The following is a 17,065-nucleotide window of genomic DNA, read 5'->3' as shown; positions in this document are numbered from 1 at the left end:
TTATAGGTGCTTTATCTCTGGGGTTTCAGACCAAACAGCTCCATTGACAGCACTTCTCTGCAAGGACACCACCTTCACCTGGTCTCCGGAGGCCCAACAAGCATTCAACCTGCTAAAGACAACCTCTACCAGTGCCCCAATCCTGGTCCATCCCGACCCAGCACACCCTTTGTTGTTGCGACCGATGCCTCCAATGTGGCAATTAGGGCCACTCTCTCCCAAAGACATAGTCCCCAACAGCACCTCCACCCTTGAGCTTACTATTCATGGAAGCTAACTGTGGTCGAACAGAACTACGGAATTCTGGATAAAGAGCTTCTAGCCATCAAATCAGCCTTTTGAAGAATGGCACCGCTATCTGGAGGGTGCACCGTACCCAGTAAAGGAATACATAGATCATAAAATATTGGAGCAACTCTGCTGAGTCAGAGTGTTGAACCAGAGGCAGCTTCGCTGGGTCCTGTTCTTCACACACTTCAATTTCACCCTCACATACAACCCAGGAGCCCAGAACGAGACAGCTGATGCCTTGTCCCAAAAAGGGGAGCATCTCACGAGCCAAGAGCCTCCCCACATGAAGTCCCTATGCATTCGTAAGCCCCAGAACTTCCTGGATGCCACAATTCCCCAAGATCTCATGTCACTGATCTGCTCAGCTACAGGGAAGGAGCCTCAAGAAAATCTCTCCTGTTCAGCTGAAAAAGATTTTCTAGCCAATAGTTCTAAACTCTCCCACATAGTTTTTTTTTCAGGAAAAGTCAAAAAAAAGTTGTCTCTAAAAGTCATGGAAGAGCGACCCAAGCTACTAATTGCAAAGACTTGACACCTGTGTGATTGTATCTGATTCTGTTGCAGCAGATGATCCAGATGGGGTGGCAGAAGCAAGGATTGGCTGTTTTACCAGATCCAGAAGATCCAAATACCAAACTGTCTGGCCCACTTCAGGCCTATCAGCAGAACTGAGTCAAAAAGTTCCAGCATGTTACTTTTCAGACGCCTGCTTGACCATTTTTGGGTTTACTGGCCTCTGAACCAATCCCCAGGAGCAGTAGACCAAGTAGGTTTGCAGATGGAAGGCTGCACATCCTCGCACAAGACAGATTTGCTTTCACAGCTCACAGGAACAGTTCTGGTAGTTGGGAGTATGTGTCCCTTTCACATACATCTTGACTTCATACCTGCAGTGCTCGCCATAAGCAGCTTTTCAGATGCTTCGTGTTGGGACTTAAGCGATGGTGAGCCTTACAATTAAGAGACTGGACTGAGACTCAGGAGATCTAGAATCTATTTGCAACTTCATTACACTTCTTTTGTGCTAATTCACTTGAGCAATTCACTTAACGTCTATGTGGCTTGTTTCCCCATCTGCAAACTAGGGAAAACACCACTACCTCTGAGGGGTGTTGCAACAATTAACTCATTGCTTATTAGGTGTTCAAATACTACAGGGATAGGGAACCCTTCAGATGTCTATTGTAGTTTAGTGCTGTAAGTTTACTCAGTCATGTACAAGAAGCGAGCTGTGCCAAACAAATAACTGGGACCCACAATAGAATTATTCAGGTTGAGGGCTGTGCCTTTGCTGGAGCTGTCAGAGAAAGGAGAACACCTTCTCTGAATGAGGCAAACCTCCATAAGGATTCATACGGGTATATGTTAGGAATTTCCCTCTGAGTCACTTCTTTGAAGTCAAACCTGTCTTCTGAATTCCTGAAACAACAAAATACCAATTCCACTGTTGTAAAACCCAAATCCAATTCTAGACCATGATGGAGCTGGGACCAGGAAAAGAGAAATGGCAGACGCAGCTTAGTGCATGATGTGGCTCCCTCCTCTCTTCTGGAAAGCACTGACCAGGCACCTAGTAGATCAGTGGTCTCAAACATCCATCCCATTTGATGTATGTATGTGGCCTTCATGGAATATTTGATAGCTCCAAAAATATATTTTTTTTAAAGAAAAAAGATTCTATCCTCAGAGTTGCAAAGATAACCATAGAAAATTTAAAACCAAATGTACACTGATGCAGTGTTATCGTCCTGAGTCTGCAGACAGCCAGAAACAATGGCTTAGAAGTATGGACTACACTACCCTATCAATCTCATGGGATGTTAACTAATGATGACACTTTAAATGAGGCATTAACTATGTCATTGCTGATCATTTTAGCAAATGGGATGAGACAGGGAGTGAAAGTGAAGACCATGAGGAAGTTAGGAGTTGCTAAAGGGAAAGAAATGCAGAAGGAAAAAAGTAAGTAATCTTAAAGGTTAAGCTTATTTTCCCACTGCGTAAAGCCTAAATGAGACAATAAGGTATTTAACAAACAATAACTAGAAGATTAGTTAGTAAATAAATCACATTCTAGCCCTAATTTCTGAGCACATCCCTATCTGATATTGGTGAAAGTTATACTGTGGATTTAGAGTAGCTCTAAATTTATACCCATCAAACAGGCAATAAATAACAACCAAATTTGGTCACCTCCACCGAATAAGAGTGACTCCCCTGTAACAGATCGGGAAGAAGAAAGGTTAGCTCAGTATTTGAGCTATCCAGAGGACAACAATTTTGCTTTGTAGCAACATTTGAGGTTTTTAATTTTTTCGTTCCACACTGAAATAAAAACAAAACCTTTTGGAAGTGTTTACAAACATGGAATTGGGGTGGGGTGGGGGGGGCGAGGGAGAGAGAGAGGGCCTGACTCTCACACTCTTTAAGAGCAGAGTTTTTTATTTCAGATCACTCAAACAAGCAGAGCAGGGACTTGAAACTGGTCTCACACTCCTAGGCTGGTGCCCTTTTCTGGAGGGACTCGCCACCAGCACAGGGGGCCCCCTGCCATAAACACCAACTCTGTGGGTGCTCCGGGGCTGGAGCACCCACCGGCAGCCAAGCTCCATGCCCCGCCCCAGCTCACCTCACCTCCGCCTCCTCCCCTGAGTACGCCGTGTCCCCGCTTCTACTCCCAGGGCTTGCCGCCGCAAAACAGCTATTTTGCGATGTAACAAGCCGTGGGAGGGAGGGAGGAGGACCGGGAACGCGGCGCACTCAAGGGAGGAAGCAGGGAAGAGGTGGGGCCAGGGAGGGGCCGGAGTTGGGGCAGGGCCTTTGGGGCAGGGGCGGGGCAGGAGTGGGGTCAGGGTGGGGCCAGGGACATTGGGCGGGGGAGTCGAGCACCCCCCCCACCAGCAGATGTCTGCGCCTATGCCCCCCGCCCGCAGTCACCGCTCCTGCCCCACACAGGGCAAAGGGCAGCCCCATCCCCCACCCCCAGTGAGGCTACAGTGAAGGGCAGCAGCAGGGAAGAAGGGGCACATGTGATGGCAGGGGAGGCGAGGGAGCTTCCTGGACTTGAGGGGCCCTAGGAGCACATGCAGTGACAGTGGTGCAAGGTGAGTGTGCTGCCAGGGGGGAAATGGGGGCCCCTCCCCCAGAGCTTGCTGCTGCCGGTGAGGAGAGGGCTGGGGGGAGTCCTTCTCTCTGGCCCCAGCCCTGGGGCAGCCTGCCTGCACCCCAAACGCCTCATCCCCAGCCCCACCACACCTCTGAGCCCCTCCCTCATCCCCAGCCAAAGCCCTCATCCCCCTGCACCCTAACCTTCTGCCCCAGCCCTGAGCCCCCTCCTGCATCGTGAACCCCTCATCTCTGGGTCACCCCACAGCCCTCACCCCTGCACTCCAACCCTCTGCCTGAGCCACTCCCACACCCCAAGTCCCTTATCACTGGCCCCACCCCAGAGCTCTCACATTTTTCCATTATTTTTAAAAATATATATCGGCTTACAAGGCAGGTGCGTGTGGGGGCGGGGGGTGGGACTTGGACCTGTTCTGAGCATCACTAAAAATCATACAAACCTGCCGCCCCTGGTACTACTAATACACTCAAGTAATTTAAATTTATGGTCACTTGTTCCAAGCCCTCCCCCACTACATTCATATTCTGTCACTTCCTCCAGGGCAGTTCACTGTGAGAACCTGAGTAATGTCTCTTCTGGCTTGTTCTTCTATTTTTTGCATCATTAAAATATCTTCCATAGAGTCGAGTTCAAGAATGCCCTTGATGATTCATGTTTTGCTGTGCTTAATGCTCAGCAGATGTCTGGATAATTAAAGCTACCCATGGGTGATTTAGTCATTTCTGATCATTATTCCAATAGCATGTTACTTTTTCTGATTGCCTCCTGACCCCTGTGGTCTACAACACATGTCCATTGCGATTTCTTTTGTTTTTCCCATTCCTATGTTTCAGCCCATGTTATCTTATAGTCACACCTCCTGTTATTATTTTATATTTTCTGCTCTTGTATTCACTTCTGATCCTTCATCTCACCTCACCTTGTATTCACCTCATCCTTCTTTCCTCTTTATGTCTTGCCTATCCAGGGTCATAGCTGTATTAATATTCTAATCAGTAACTCACTCCTTCCTCCATATTTTGGTAGTGTGAACAAGGTCATAATTGGTTTCATGAAGTACTACTTCCTACTTTTCCTACCTATTAACCAAATTTCTTACATTCTGTATTTTTTAAAAGAGTGAATTCTATTGCTCCTTTTATTGGTCATTGCTAACTCCCATCATATCTTTTATTCAAGCTTTCTCTGCTTAAAGTGTTAGCTGGGTGAACAAAACGTCTTACCCCATCTGTCCTATTTTAAAACCTACCTAAATCAACCCTGCTAGCTTTGAATGAAGACAGCTGATACCCCATACGCTCAAACAAAAACCATTGTCTAGTCTTCACTCGCTGCAAAAGACATTCCAGTGTTATAAGTAACGCTATGTTTTAGTCACGGATATTTTTAGTAAAAGTCATGGACAGGTCACTGGCAGTAAACAAAAATTCATGGCCCGTGACCTATCCATGACTTGTACTATATACCCCTGACTAAAACTTGGACCGGGGGGCCGTGGGTGCTCTGGGGGTGTGGGCTGGGGGAGGGGGCACCGCAGGTGCTGGGGGGGGGAGGGCAGCAGCAGTGTGCGGCCCAGGATCCCCACTGGTGCTGGGGGTGAGGGTTGGCAGGACTGGCAGGCTCCCTACTTGGCTCTGTGCAGGTTCCCGGAAGCAGCCAGCATGTCTCTGCAGCTCCTACGGGGAGGGAAGGCCAGGGGGGCTCTGCGCGCTGCCACTGCCATGAGCACCGGCTCCACAGTTTCCATTGGCCGGGAAGAGCCCCTTTGCCCCTCTGCCTAGGAGCTGCAGGGACATGCCGGCTGCTTCCAGGGATCCCCCAAGGTAAGCACTGCCCCACACCCCAGCCTTGAGCACCTTCCCACACCCAAACTACTGTTGCTGGGGGGAGGAGGGGAGGGATGTGGTGGCCTGAGACTGCCTCAGCAGTAGCTGGTGCGGCTGGCCCAGGGGCTGCCTGAGCTCCATGACAGACATGCAGCCTTACTTATAAGATAGTTCTGAGGGAATTCTGCGTCACTGCGCACATGCAGAATCCATATCCTCCACAGATTTTTTTTTCTTCACAGAAAATACAGTGAGGTGCTACAGTTATGCCTTTCTCCCACCAGGGGCTGTGTGGCACCAGAACAGAGGGAGCCGGCTCACTGGCAGTAGCAGTCAGCAGTGGATAGGGAGGAAGAGAGACTGCACTCTTCACAACACCCTGCCCTGAGACCAGGTGAGGAGGCGGCACAGGATATGGGTGCGGGGGCAGACAGACAGAGCTGGGCTCATGGGACTGCTGGGGGATGTCACAGACTGGGACTGAGAAGGGCTAGTGAGAGGGAATAGACTGTGGTGGGGGCTGAATGGGAGTAGGGGTGCAGGGCCACATTGGGATAGTGGGGTGGGGCTGCCAGGGACACATGCGGGGGGAGAGTGGTGAAGGAACACATGGGAATGGAGAGAAAGGGGGGGCAAGTGGGGGTGCAGGGACACAAGGGAACGGGGCAGATATGCCTGACTGAATGGGAGAGGCTGGGGTCAGCCAGCATCTGTATGGGGGAGGTTCCCCAACTCCTGAACAATCCCCCCCACCCCCTAAAAAACCAGTTCCATACTTCTCCCACCCACACCCAACAACACTCCTGGTTCACTCGCAATTACTTCCAGCAATTACTTCCCTCTCCCTCAGATCCTCTGTTACCCCTGGCTCTCCAAAGCCTTTCCACTGCTTCTGAGGGGTGTGGAAAATACAGTTCTGTATAGTAGTTTAAATGAATTATTACTCAAAGCTCTGTATTAATATGCCTGGTAAGGAATCTATTTGTCAAAAAACATTTCCTGAATCTTTTTTGTTGTCTGTATTGTTATGGACATACTTGTTGACAGGTATTTTGAAATAAATTACCAAAATAATTGAAAATGGCATGATTATATCATGTTATTTTGACAAATAAAATACACAGAATTCTGCAGAATTTTAAAATATTGTGTGCAGAATTTTAAATTTTTTGGCGCAGAATTCCCCCAGGAGTAAGTGCTGCTGAAGGGGTGTCTGTACACCATCCTGGCTGAAGCATGAAGGAGTTAAATCCCTTCACTGACCTGAGAGGAAAAGCATCCCAGAGAGGCTGCCTGAGGTGCAGAGCCTTTAGACAGTAGCTTATAACAGTGGCCCCTTGGGCTGCTGAAAGGTGGTGCCAACTGCTATGTCTCAGGAGCAGGGAAGCCATAATAAACGTTTTCACTCATGTGTGCATCACTGCGACAGCCCTGAGTGTACAGTCAACAAACCACTCAACACATTATTTGACACAGCCGTATAAATTAACAGTACAAAAACAATGTCCAGAGATAGCATAGTCTGTGCAGTTAAAGTGCTCGTGCATCCTTATTGACCCAGTTTTGCGTACTGCAAATGTCATTCTGTTTTAAAGTAAGGACAGAATCAAAGAATCAACACTGCGAAATAAGGAAACTCCACTGGGACTGGTGACCAACCATTTAATTCCTTTTATTCCAATTCATTTTTAATTATATTAAACAAAGTAATTCTTCCTAGGAATGATAGAAAGTATGATTCCTGCCTCTGACAACAGAAGAGGATCATCTGGCATGGAGGGAGGCCAAAGAGGGTACTATTATTAGTACTTCATTACTCCTTTACCTCCTTGTAAATCAGTAGTAGTAGTAATGAGAAGCTATGTTCTCGATTGTTGCTATTGAAGTTGCCAGCAGCAAGATTCTCTTCTGGTGATTAGGGTAGGGTACAGGCAGACCTTAAATTCTCAGAGATTATTTCCAGGAGTCTCCCATAACCCTAAGCCATGTTCGGGGCTCTGGGCTTCAGCTGAGGGGTGGGGGGTCTCAGAGGCTTCAGCCCCACAGGGGTCAGGGGGCGCCGGGGCTTCCGCCTCCACAAGAGGTGCCGGGACTCTGGCTGAATTTAAGCCCTGGGTACAGGGCTTCCTCATGCTCTTTGGAAAGTGAAGTTCATTAGCATTACATATGGGGGTATTTAATAGACCACAATTTGTCACTGGCTGTGGTGGAACTTCCTTATTTTTGAATGTTGATATTTTGACTTAAGTGACTCTAGTCACACTGACTTTAAGGAAAAATCCAACAGATAAACTCTTTATTCCCTCTCATGCCTTCCATTACCTCCTGCAGTTTGATCTCATCTGGCTGAAGGATATTCAGGACACCGCTGCTCCTGATCTCCGGAAGATCCTGCCACAAGTTAAACCTGGAGGTGGAGTTCCTGAGCAAGCTGATTTGGGGAGGAGTCCTGCTTTCTGCAGTATTTGTGGGTTCTGCCTCTAATGGCGTCTCCTCACTGGCTGAGCACTCCTCGGGGTCTGTCTGTGCATCTTGCAGTCGTCTGGTTTCAATCTCCCGAAGTGTAGATTTATCTCGATATTCCTGATACAAGAGCCCTAGAAGCCAACATGATGGTTAGAGAGCTATTATTGAACAATATAGGGAAAAGAATATGGATTTATTTTGGCGTGAATATTTTACTTTAGTTCATCGAAGCAAAGAGGTAGAAAGCATCCATTCCAGAGTGAAAGAAAAAGCCAAATGTTGATTTCCCAGCCTCAACCAAAAGCGGAAAGAATAAAATTACAAAACTGTGGAAGTACATGCAGAATCCGATGAATCTATTATCAGTTTCTATATGTGAAAATGGAACTGTCTCATTTCTTAGTGGGGTCTTTAGAAAGGTCTGTAAGAAAAGGCTCTTCCCTTATCTTTGTATGATGCTACTATACTATTAAGGATCTACATATCTGCTAGGGAGATGGCATTATATAAATCAGTTTTACTTTAATCCCTATTAAAGTCAAGGGAGCATCTTCCATTGACTTCAATGGGGATAGGATCAGGTCCTTAGAGAGGAAGGGTAATCAGGTCATTAAAGTACTAGATCTGGGGTAGGCAACCTATGGCATGCGTGCCAAAGGCAGCACGTGAGCTGATTTTCAGTGGCACTCACACTGCTGGGGTCCTGGTCACCGGTCCTGGGGGCTCTGCATTTTAATTTAGTTTTAAATGAAGCTTCTTAAACATTTTAAAAACCTTATTTATTTTACATACAACAATAGTTTAGTTATATATTAAAGACTTATAGAAAGAGACCTTCTAAAAAAGTTAAAATGTATTGCTGGCACATGAAACCTTAAATTAGAGTGAATAAATGAAGACTCGGCACACTACTTCTGAAAGGTTGCCGACCAGATATACCAGGGCTCAGGAGACCTGGGTTCCGTTCCTGGCTTTGCCGCTAACTTCCTGGGTGAATTTGAGCATATCACTTAATCTCTCTGCACCTCTGTTCTCTGTAATACTTCAAAGAGATGTAAGAGGATAAATTATTTAATGTTCATGAGATGCTGGAATATGAGTGACAAGTGTCAGCCATAGAAAAATAGATAAAACTTTAAGGGAAAACTGCAACCATTTTGTTCAGTCCAGCAGTCTTAAAGGCCACCTCGCTATATTTAAACTACTAAATGATTGACAACAATATGTAATTACAATTAATATTTCTAATCTTACAGCTAGGGAAAACTCTTCAGATGACAGTGGTAGACATTCATTTAATTCAATGAATCTGGTAATCTGCTCTCTCATCCTCAATGTTATGTTTAAATACAGAAAAGTGGGTTGGGGTTTAGTGTTAGGAACAGAGAACTGGGAGTCAGGGTTCCTGAGTTTTATTCTTAGCTCTACCAACCACTGGATTTTGCTCTATGACAAGTTATGAGATTTCTAGTGCCAGGTGGAATATCTATCAGAAAAGGAAGTTCTTAATGGGGGAAACCAAAATAAATATCCCCCAACTGAATGAAATGAAATAAAATCAGTTATATTTAAAACTGTTCAAAGCCCTAAATAATATCTAAATGTATTGGTCTTGTCATTTATATATTTTGAGAGCATTCACTCTTAAGTTCCCATTGATTTTCCCAAAATTCCTTCAGAATCTGGGGCAGAGGGAGTTCCACTGAATTAGGCAAAACTTCCTTCTGATTTTCAGGGTCCTACCCCTAACAAAAGAAAACTACAAAACAATCTTGTACTTTGGAAGTTTTAAGATCTAGTATTTCTCATAAGGCTGCTGTTAGTTGTCCCATGTTGCCCTTTCCAGTCATCCGGTGGAACCAGAAAACCAATTCCTTGGATCTAGAATATGAATTACTAGATTTGACAACACAGGAGTGCCAATTAGTCTTCTGTTAGTCATTCACTCCATTTATTTAATATAAATTGCATTCTTTTAATTTATCTCCCTTGGTTTGGTTTATGCTTGAATAGGACATCTGCTAGGAGAGCAATACAGCAGTGCACAGACAATCCAGGAGTTTATGGAGAGTGCTGGGGACAACTTCCTAGTGCAGCTACTGGAGGAACCAAACAGGGTTCCGTTCTCCTCTTGACTGGCTGCTTACAAACAGGGAAGAATTACTAGAGGAAGCAGAAGTGGGTGGCAACCTGGGCAGCAGTGACCATGAGATGGTTGAATTCAGGATCCTCACAAAAGGAAGAAAGGAGAGTAGCAAAATACGGACCCTGTACTTCAGAAAAGCAGACTTTGATGGACAGGATCCCCTGGGAGGCTAATATGAGGGGGAAAGGAGTCCAGGAAAGTTGGCTGTATTTTAAAGAAATCTTATTGAAGGTGCAGGAACAAACCATCCCGATGTGCAGAAAGAATAGCAAATATGGCAGGCGACCAGCTTGGCTTAACAGTGAAATCTTCGGTGCGCTTAAACACAAAAAGGAAGCTTACAAGAAGTGGAAACTTGGTCAGATGACTAGGGAGGAGTATAAAAATATTGCTTGGGCATGCAGGGCTGTAATCAGGAAGGCCAAAACGCAACTGGAGTTGCAGCTAGCAAGGGATGACGGGTAACAAGAAAAAGAAGGGTTTCTACAGGTATGTTAGCAACAAGAAAAAGGTCAGGGAAAGTGTGGGACCCTTAATGAATGGGAGAGGCAACCTAGTGACAGACGATGTGGAAAAAGCTGAAGTACTCAATGCTTTTTTTGCTTGGGTCTTCACAGACAAGGTCAGCTCCCACACTGCTATCCTGGACAATACAGTATGGGGAGGTGGTGAGCAGCCCTCAGGTGGTGAAAGAACAGGTTAACGACTATTTAGAAAAGCTGGACATACACAAGTTCATGGATCCAGATCTAATGCATCCGAGGGTACTGACGGAATTGGCTGATGTGATTGCAGAGCCATTGGCCATTATCTCTGAAAACGCATGGCAATCAGGGGAGGTCCCGGATGATTGGAAAAAGGCAAATATATTGCCCATCTTTTTAAGAGGGAAGAAGGAGAACCTGGGGAACTATAGACCGGTCAGCCTCACCTCAGTCCCTGGAAAAATTGTGGAACAGGTCCTCAAGGAAACCATTTTGAAGCACTTGGAGGAGAGGAGGGTGATCAGGAAAAGTCAACATGGATTCACCAAGAGCAAGTCATTCCTGACCAAGTCATGCTGATTGCCTTCTATGATGAGATAACTGGCTCTGTGGATATGGGGAAAGCGGTGGACGTGATATATCTTGACTTTAGCAAAGCTTTTGATACGGTCTCCCACAGTATTCTTACCAGCAAGTTTAAAAAGTATGGACTGGTTTAATGGACTATAAGGTGGATAGAAAGCTAGCTAGATTGTTGGGCTCAAATGGTAGTGATCAACGGCTTGATGTCTAGTTGGCAGCCGGTATCAAGTGCAGTGCCCCAGGGTTCGGTCCTGGGGCCAGTTTTGTTCAAAGTCTTTATTAATGATCTGGACGATGGGATAGACCACACCCTCAGCAAGTTCGCGGATGACACTGAGCTGGGGGGAGAGGTAGATACACTGGAGGGTAGGGATAGGGTCCAGAGTGATCTAGACAAATTGGAGGATTGGGCCAAAAGAAATCTGATGAGGTTCAGCAAGGACAAGTGCAGAGTTCTGCACTTAGGAAGGAAGAATCCCATGCACCGCTACAGGCTGGGGACCGACTGGCAAAGCAGCAGTTCTGCAGAAAAGGACCTGGGGATTACAGTGGACAAGAAGCTGGATATGAGTCAGCAGTGTGCCCTTGTTGCCAAGAAAGCTAACAGCATATCGGGCTCCATTAGTAGGAGCATTGCCAGCAGATTGAGGGAAGTGATTATTCCCTATTCTCTATTCGGCACTGGTGAGGCCACATCTGGAGTACTGCATCCAGCTTTGGGCCCCCCACTACAGAACGATGTGGACAAATTGGAGAGAGTCCAGCGGAGGGCAACAAAAATGATCAGGGGGCTGGGGCACACGACTTACGAGGACAGGCTGAGGGAACTGGGCCTGTTCAGTCTGCAGAAGAGAAGAGTGAGGGGGGATTTGATAGCAGCCTTCAACTACCTGAAGGGGGGTTCCAAAGAGGATGGAGCTTGGCTGTTCTCAGTGGTGGAAAATGACAGAACAAGGAGAAATGATCTCAAGTTGCAGGGGGGGAGGTCTAGGTTGAATATTTGAAAACACTATTTCACTAGGCGGGTGGTAAAGCACTGGAATGGGTTACCTAGGGAAGTGGTGGAATCTCCATCCTTAGAGGTTTTTAAGGCCCGGCTTGACAAAGCCCTGGCTGAGATGATTTAGTTGGGGTTGGTCCTGCTTTGAGCAGGGGGTTGGACTAGATGACCTCCTGAGGTCCCTTCCAACCCTAATCTTCTATGATTCTAAGTGTTGTGATTGTTAAATGAACAACGATGCTGGTGTCAGCCATTGCATAAATACTTATTTTGCTTTACTCAATAAGGGTTAAAATCTATCTGGCAAAATGTATAAATGATATTGTATCTCATAAACAGTTTTCATATATAACAATGTGAGAGACAGGTCAGGAGTTTGTGTACCAGGTATTTCAATTTTTTTTGAAACTCAGTACCAATTAATGTTGAACCTATATTTCTAGACAGGGTTATGATGGGAAAACCTGTACATAAGAAACACATACACTCACAGAATGTGGTAATTCTTGTAAACTGTTCTTTCTGGAAAGATATTCAAAACTGGATTAAAATAGCAATAGGATTAGCTGTACCTTGGAAACCATACACATTTCTGTTAGCTTCCTACACTATAAATGAAGAAAAGAGACTTTCCTTGAAGTTTATCACGATGCTACTTACATAATCCCTCATAGTCTACTATGCTTATATGGTTTCATACATGTTATCTGTTAATCGTCAATAGTGTGCTCAGCCCTGTACATAACACAGGGCATGAACTGGGATGTACAGAACATTTAAAGCTTGTGAAGGGAACACTCCTGAATCAGCATTGACCTTAGTGAGACTCCTCATGTACTTAAACTTAAGCACGTGCTTAAATGCTCTGCTGCACTGGGGCCCAGAGTGTTCACTGGTTTAGAGGATCAAGCCTTAGGAGAGCAGGGAAGGCTGGGAAATGCAGTCCCCGGGGCATGCTGGGGAATAAGGGGACTATATAAAAAAAAAGATACCTTTTCCACAGTAGAGGAGACATGTGGAAGGAAGGAAGTTGCGCTGATGGGTCTTGTCCTGAAAATTATAGGCAAATAACCCCACTTTGTTTTTGTTTTGTGGAATTGTGGTTTATTCTCTTTGTAAACATTTAGAGGCAGATCCCTTTAATAAGGATCTGTTGGGCATGTTCTTTCCTTCTGTTTTTGGAGAACATGAAATAAAACTCTAGTCAATGAAATTCTTGTTTTGTTAATATGTTCCCTATCTGATCCACCTTTCCTTTGATCTGCCAAAGATGGAAGACAACATCCCTTTCCCAAGGAGCCTTCAGCCCAAAAGTGTCAGCTTAGGTAGGGTTGGAGAGAGAAACACATTTTAAAGAAGGATTTGAAGGTAGAGGGAAGCCTACCTAGTGGGTGTTCCAGACATAGAGAAAGTATGAAAGCATGAAGATGATAGTGGGAGAAGGACAGAAAGGAGGATGAGTAGGAAGACCTTTGGGCAGAGCAAAGACAGCAAAAAGCCAAATACTAAAATATGAAAACAGAGATATAGGTAGTGACGAACTTGGGAAGGGTGTTGGTGATAAGGATGGGAAGCATGAATTCGATATGGAAGGTGAGGGGAGTTAATGTGACTAGAGCAGCATGTGAAAATGATTTTATCTGCAATATTTTGGGACAGACTGAAGGGAATCAAAGTGAGAATCAGGAAACTTAAGCAGGAGGCTATGGTGGTTAAATCAGGATATGATCATGGCCTGGAGAGGCATTTTAGACCTCCTGAAAGGTAGGAATTGATTTTTTTAAGATGTTGAAGAGAGAGAAACTATGATCTGAGATTGGCCTGAATATGGGGACAGAGGAGGAGTCAAAGATTACACTGAAGATACGTGTACCTCTTGTTACAAAAGTTTTATTGGGCAATGGCTGTCTAGGTATTAGCTGGTTTTAACAATGCCAATCAGAGTATGGAAGTATGGAATTGTTGTCACATTGATTTAAATGGCTAAAGTAGTGGTTTGTATCATATACTATTCATAGGTTTTATATATTCCCATATTGAACCTCTCTCTGCTATTATTTTACTTCATTTTGTCCATTTGTATTAAAAACTGAAAATTGTATGTGATCATGGAATTAGACTGTATCATAATGCATACACACAAGGGGGACAAATTAAGGGTGCATGGACAACCTTCATCCTGGGATTTCTAACTTATGAGTGTTTGATTTTGCAATCTGAACTTACTTAACACAGGTTTTTAATATTTTGTATGTAACAGTATATATAGTCTAGTGTTTCCTGAAGGCATTTGGAATGAATTCTGGTTCACTGCAACCACCTGGAATAGATTCCAAGTTTCACTTGCAGAGGTCTGCTTGGCCCTAATTTTAAAACCTACTCTGGACCCAAAGCAGAGCTGAGCACAGACAATCTGAACCTGACCCGAGAGTGTTGAGTTGTTTTCAGAACCAGCCTGACCCAAACCCAACACTTCCTCCCGAACCTGTGTCAACGCCACCACCTTGTCCTTGGGGCTTGGCCTGGGGGAGCTTCCTGCTCACCACGCCCCATGCTTGCTATCCATCTGCAGCCGCCTCCTGCCTGGTGGGTCGGCCTGGTGATAGCTACGTGTCCCACTACTGCCAGCCTCCACAGCTTCACTGAGCTGTGTGTGCTGCCAAGTAAGAGGCACTGTAATCGAATGTTAAACCGTATTGTACTGCTCAGCCACTAGATGGCGCTGTGTGTAACATACCCTATTTTAACAAACCTCAGCCATACCTGGCAGAACATTAAGACACTTATGATTAGAGCCCTGCGTGGATACAGAAACATGTATCTGCATCTGATCTGCGATCCGCAAAAATTGTCTGAAGGTATCTGCATCCATGGATACAGATATCTGTAGATATCCACGGATTTGCAGGGCTCTAAACAGCACTGTGCAGCAGTGACCAGTGGAGCCGGAACGGAGGGTGGGGAAACAGGGAGCCTCGTCCATCCACTTTTCACAGGGGCAGACCCCTCCCCCTTACCCTCTTCTTCCTTCCCAAGCCCCCACCCCCTCTCCTCCCCGGCCAGGCCAGCATGGAGCCTAGCCGGGGAGCCCAGACAGCTCTGGGGAACCACAGCGGACCCTCCACCTGCCCGTGGTGCATGGCGGGGGGGGGGGGGGGGCCTGAGAGCAGCCCTCAGCCATGCCCCTGCCTGGCTGAGGGAAGGTGGAGGTTCAGCAACTTTGCACCAGCTCCCTACAGCTGCCCGTGTGGCTCTCAGGCAGGGCGGGGCATGTGCCTCAGAGCCTCAACCCAGCCACGGTAAGAGCCGCGTGGGCAGCTGTGAGGAACCACGGTGCAGTCCCTCTGCCTGTCCTGGGCGGGAGGTCTGGGGGGCAGGGACACGAACCGGGGGCTTCTTGGGCCCCCCACCCAGGGCAGGTCCACCACAGGTCCCCACAGCTGCCCTCTCAGCTCTTATCATGGCTAGGCTGCGGCTCCGAGGCACCCCCACCCCCGGCTGGAGCCTGGTCAAGGAGAGATGCGTTGGCAGCTGTCGGGAGCCTAGGTCCCTCCACCTGCTCTGGTGAGTCTGTGCTACAGCTCCAGAGCCCTGCGCAGATACAAAATTTGTATCTGCATCTGAGCTGCTATCCACAAAAATGGTCCATGGATATAAAGCAGATACCTCAGGATTTGCAGGGCTCTACTTATGATGAACACATCTGGTGTGTATAAGTAAGCTCTATGACCAGTCCATATCGGGTACAGAAGAATGTGACATGTTGACAGGAGTAAACTAAGAATAGAGACAGAAGGAACAGCAATAAAGGATGCAGGATCTCATCGCCATGCCATTCTTCAGTGCCCCAGAGAATCTCAACTTTGAAAAACCTTCACAACGAACAGACTGGAAGCAGTGTTTTGCAAGATTTCAAACTGCAAACAAAGTCCTCAAAGAAACTGAAGATGTATAGGTATCTTTTTAAATTTATGCTATGGGGAAGTGAGCAAACCATATCTTTAAATCTTTTGACTTTACTGAAGACAGTCACAAATGATTATGAAAGGGTTCTGGCTATATTTGATGCATACTTTATATCCTAGAAAAATGTGGTTTATGAAAGAGGATGTTTTCACCAGAGAATTCAAGAACCAAGGGAAAATGTTGACCGTTTTATAAGAACTCTGCAGATGTTGGCTGAAAACTGTAATTTTGGAAATGAAAAACATGAAAATACCAAATACAGGCTGGTTATTGGGTTAACAGATAAAAATCTTTCACAGCAGCTACAACTCAAGAGAGATTTAACCCTAAGCACAGCTATACAGATGGCAAAGCAGTCAAAATTAGTCAAACAGTACAAAAGACAGGAGCAAATTGAAAAATCTGAAACTAGCTTAGAAACTATAAACAGACATTTGAGTGTTAAGTTATTATCATAAAACCCCTGAAGCAAGGAGAGAGAACTCTGAGGCTAAGAGGGACAAATTCCAGCCTACACACACAAGGTGTGGAAAAAGTCATATATCAAGAGATGATGCATGTCCAGCTAGAGGTACACCATGTAATAAATGCATGAAATGTGCAAATTTTGCATGTGTTTGCTGCACCAAAGCAGTCAGGGAGTTGACTCATATTCCAGAGAATCAAGAGCCATTTTTTCCAGGCTCTATTTCTTGTATTCACATAGAGCCTGCCTGGAGAGTGAAATTGAATATTCATAGCAAGACAATTCACTTAGGAGTTGACTTCACCAGTCATCTCAGAAGGGACTCACAATCACCTTTAACCCCTTCCAGAGCTGAAGTCACCTGACATGCGTCTGGGTAGCCATGGAGGTATTCTTAATTGCATGAACCAGTTCATCACAGAAATAGTTTACAAAGACAAAAGCTTTGCATTCAAGTGGATGTGATCAAAGGACCACAGACCAACACCTTTCTCAGCCACAGTGTGGCAGCCATGATGGGTTTAATGACAAAGGTAGATGAACTCAATGGAATATTTGGCGATATTGAGCTTTTGAAAGGCGATCCAAATAAATCTGAGACAACGCTGAACCATATAGTGTACATATCCCTTGCAGGATTCTCATCCATTACTTCATAAAGTGGAAAACGAGTTAGAGAGAATGGCATAATTAAGAAAAGTGCTGAGCCA

At 45.7% G+C, this 17,065-nt stretch overlaps 1 protein-coding gene across 2 annotated transcripts in view; it reads right to left on the bottom strand.

The window, feature by feature from the left end:
• The window catches only part of NGEF (neuronal guanine nucleotide exchange factor), a 76,658-nt gene that overhangs the window by 21,475 nt on the left and 38,118 nt on the right, over nucleotides 1–17,065 (bottom strand). For both annotated transcript variants that reach the window (XM_074964055.1, XM_074964053.1), the window contains one exon: nucleotides 7,567–7,841. In XM_074964055.1, the coding sequence (XP_074820156.1) occupies nucleotides 7,567–7,841 (275 nt within the window). The remainder of the gene's footprint in view (nucleotides 1–7,566; nucleotides 7,842–17,065) is intronic.

The sequence above is a fragment of the Natator depressus genome, chromosome 9, assembly GCF_965152275.1.
Source record: "Natator depressus isolate rNatDep1 chromosome 9, rNatDep2.hap1, whole genome shotgun sequence".
NCBI classification, from domain to species: domain Eukaryota; kingdom Metazoa; phylum Chordata; order Testudines; family Cheloniidae; genus Natator; species Natator depressus.
Note: the sequence above shows the minus strand (reverse complement) of the source record. Positions and strands in the feature narration are given on the sequence as shown.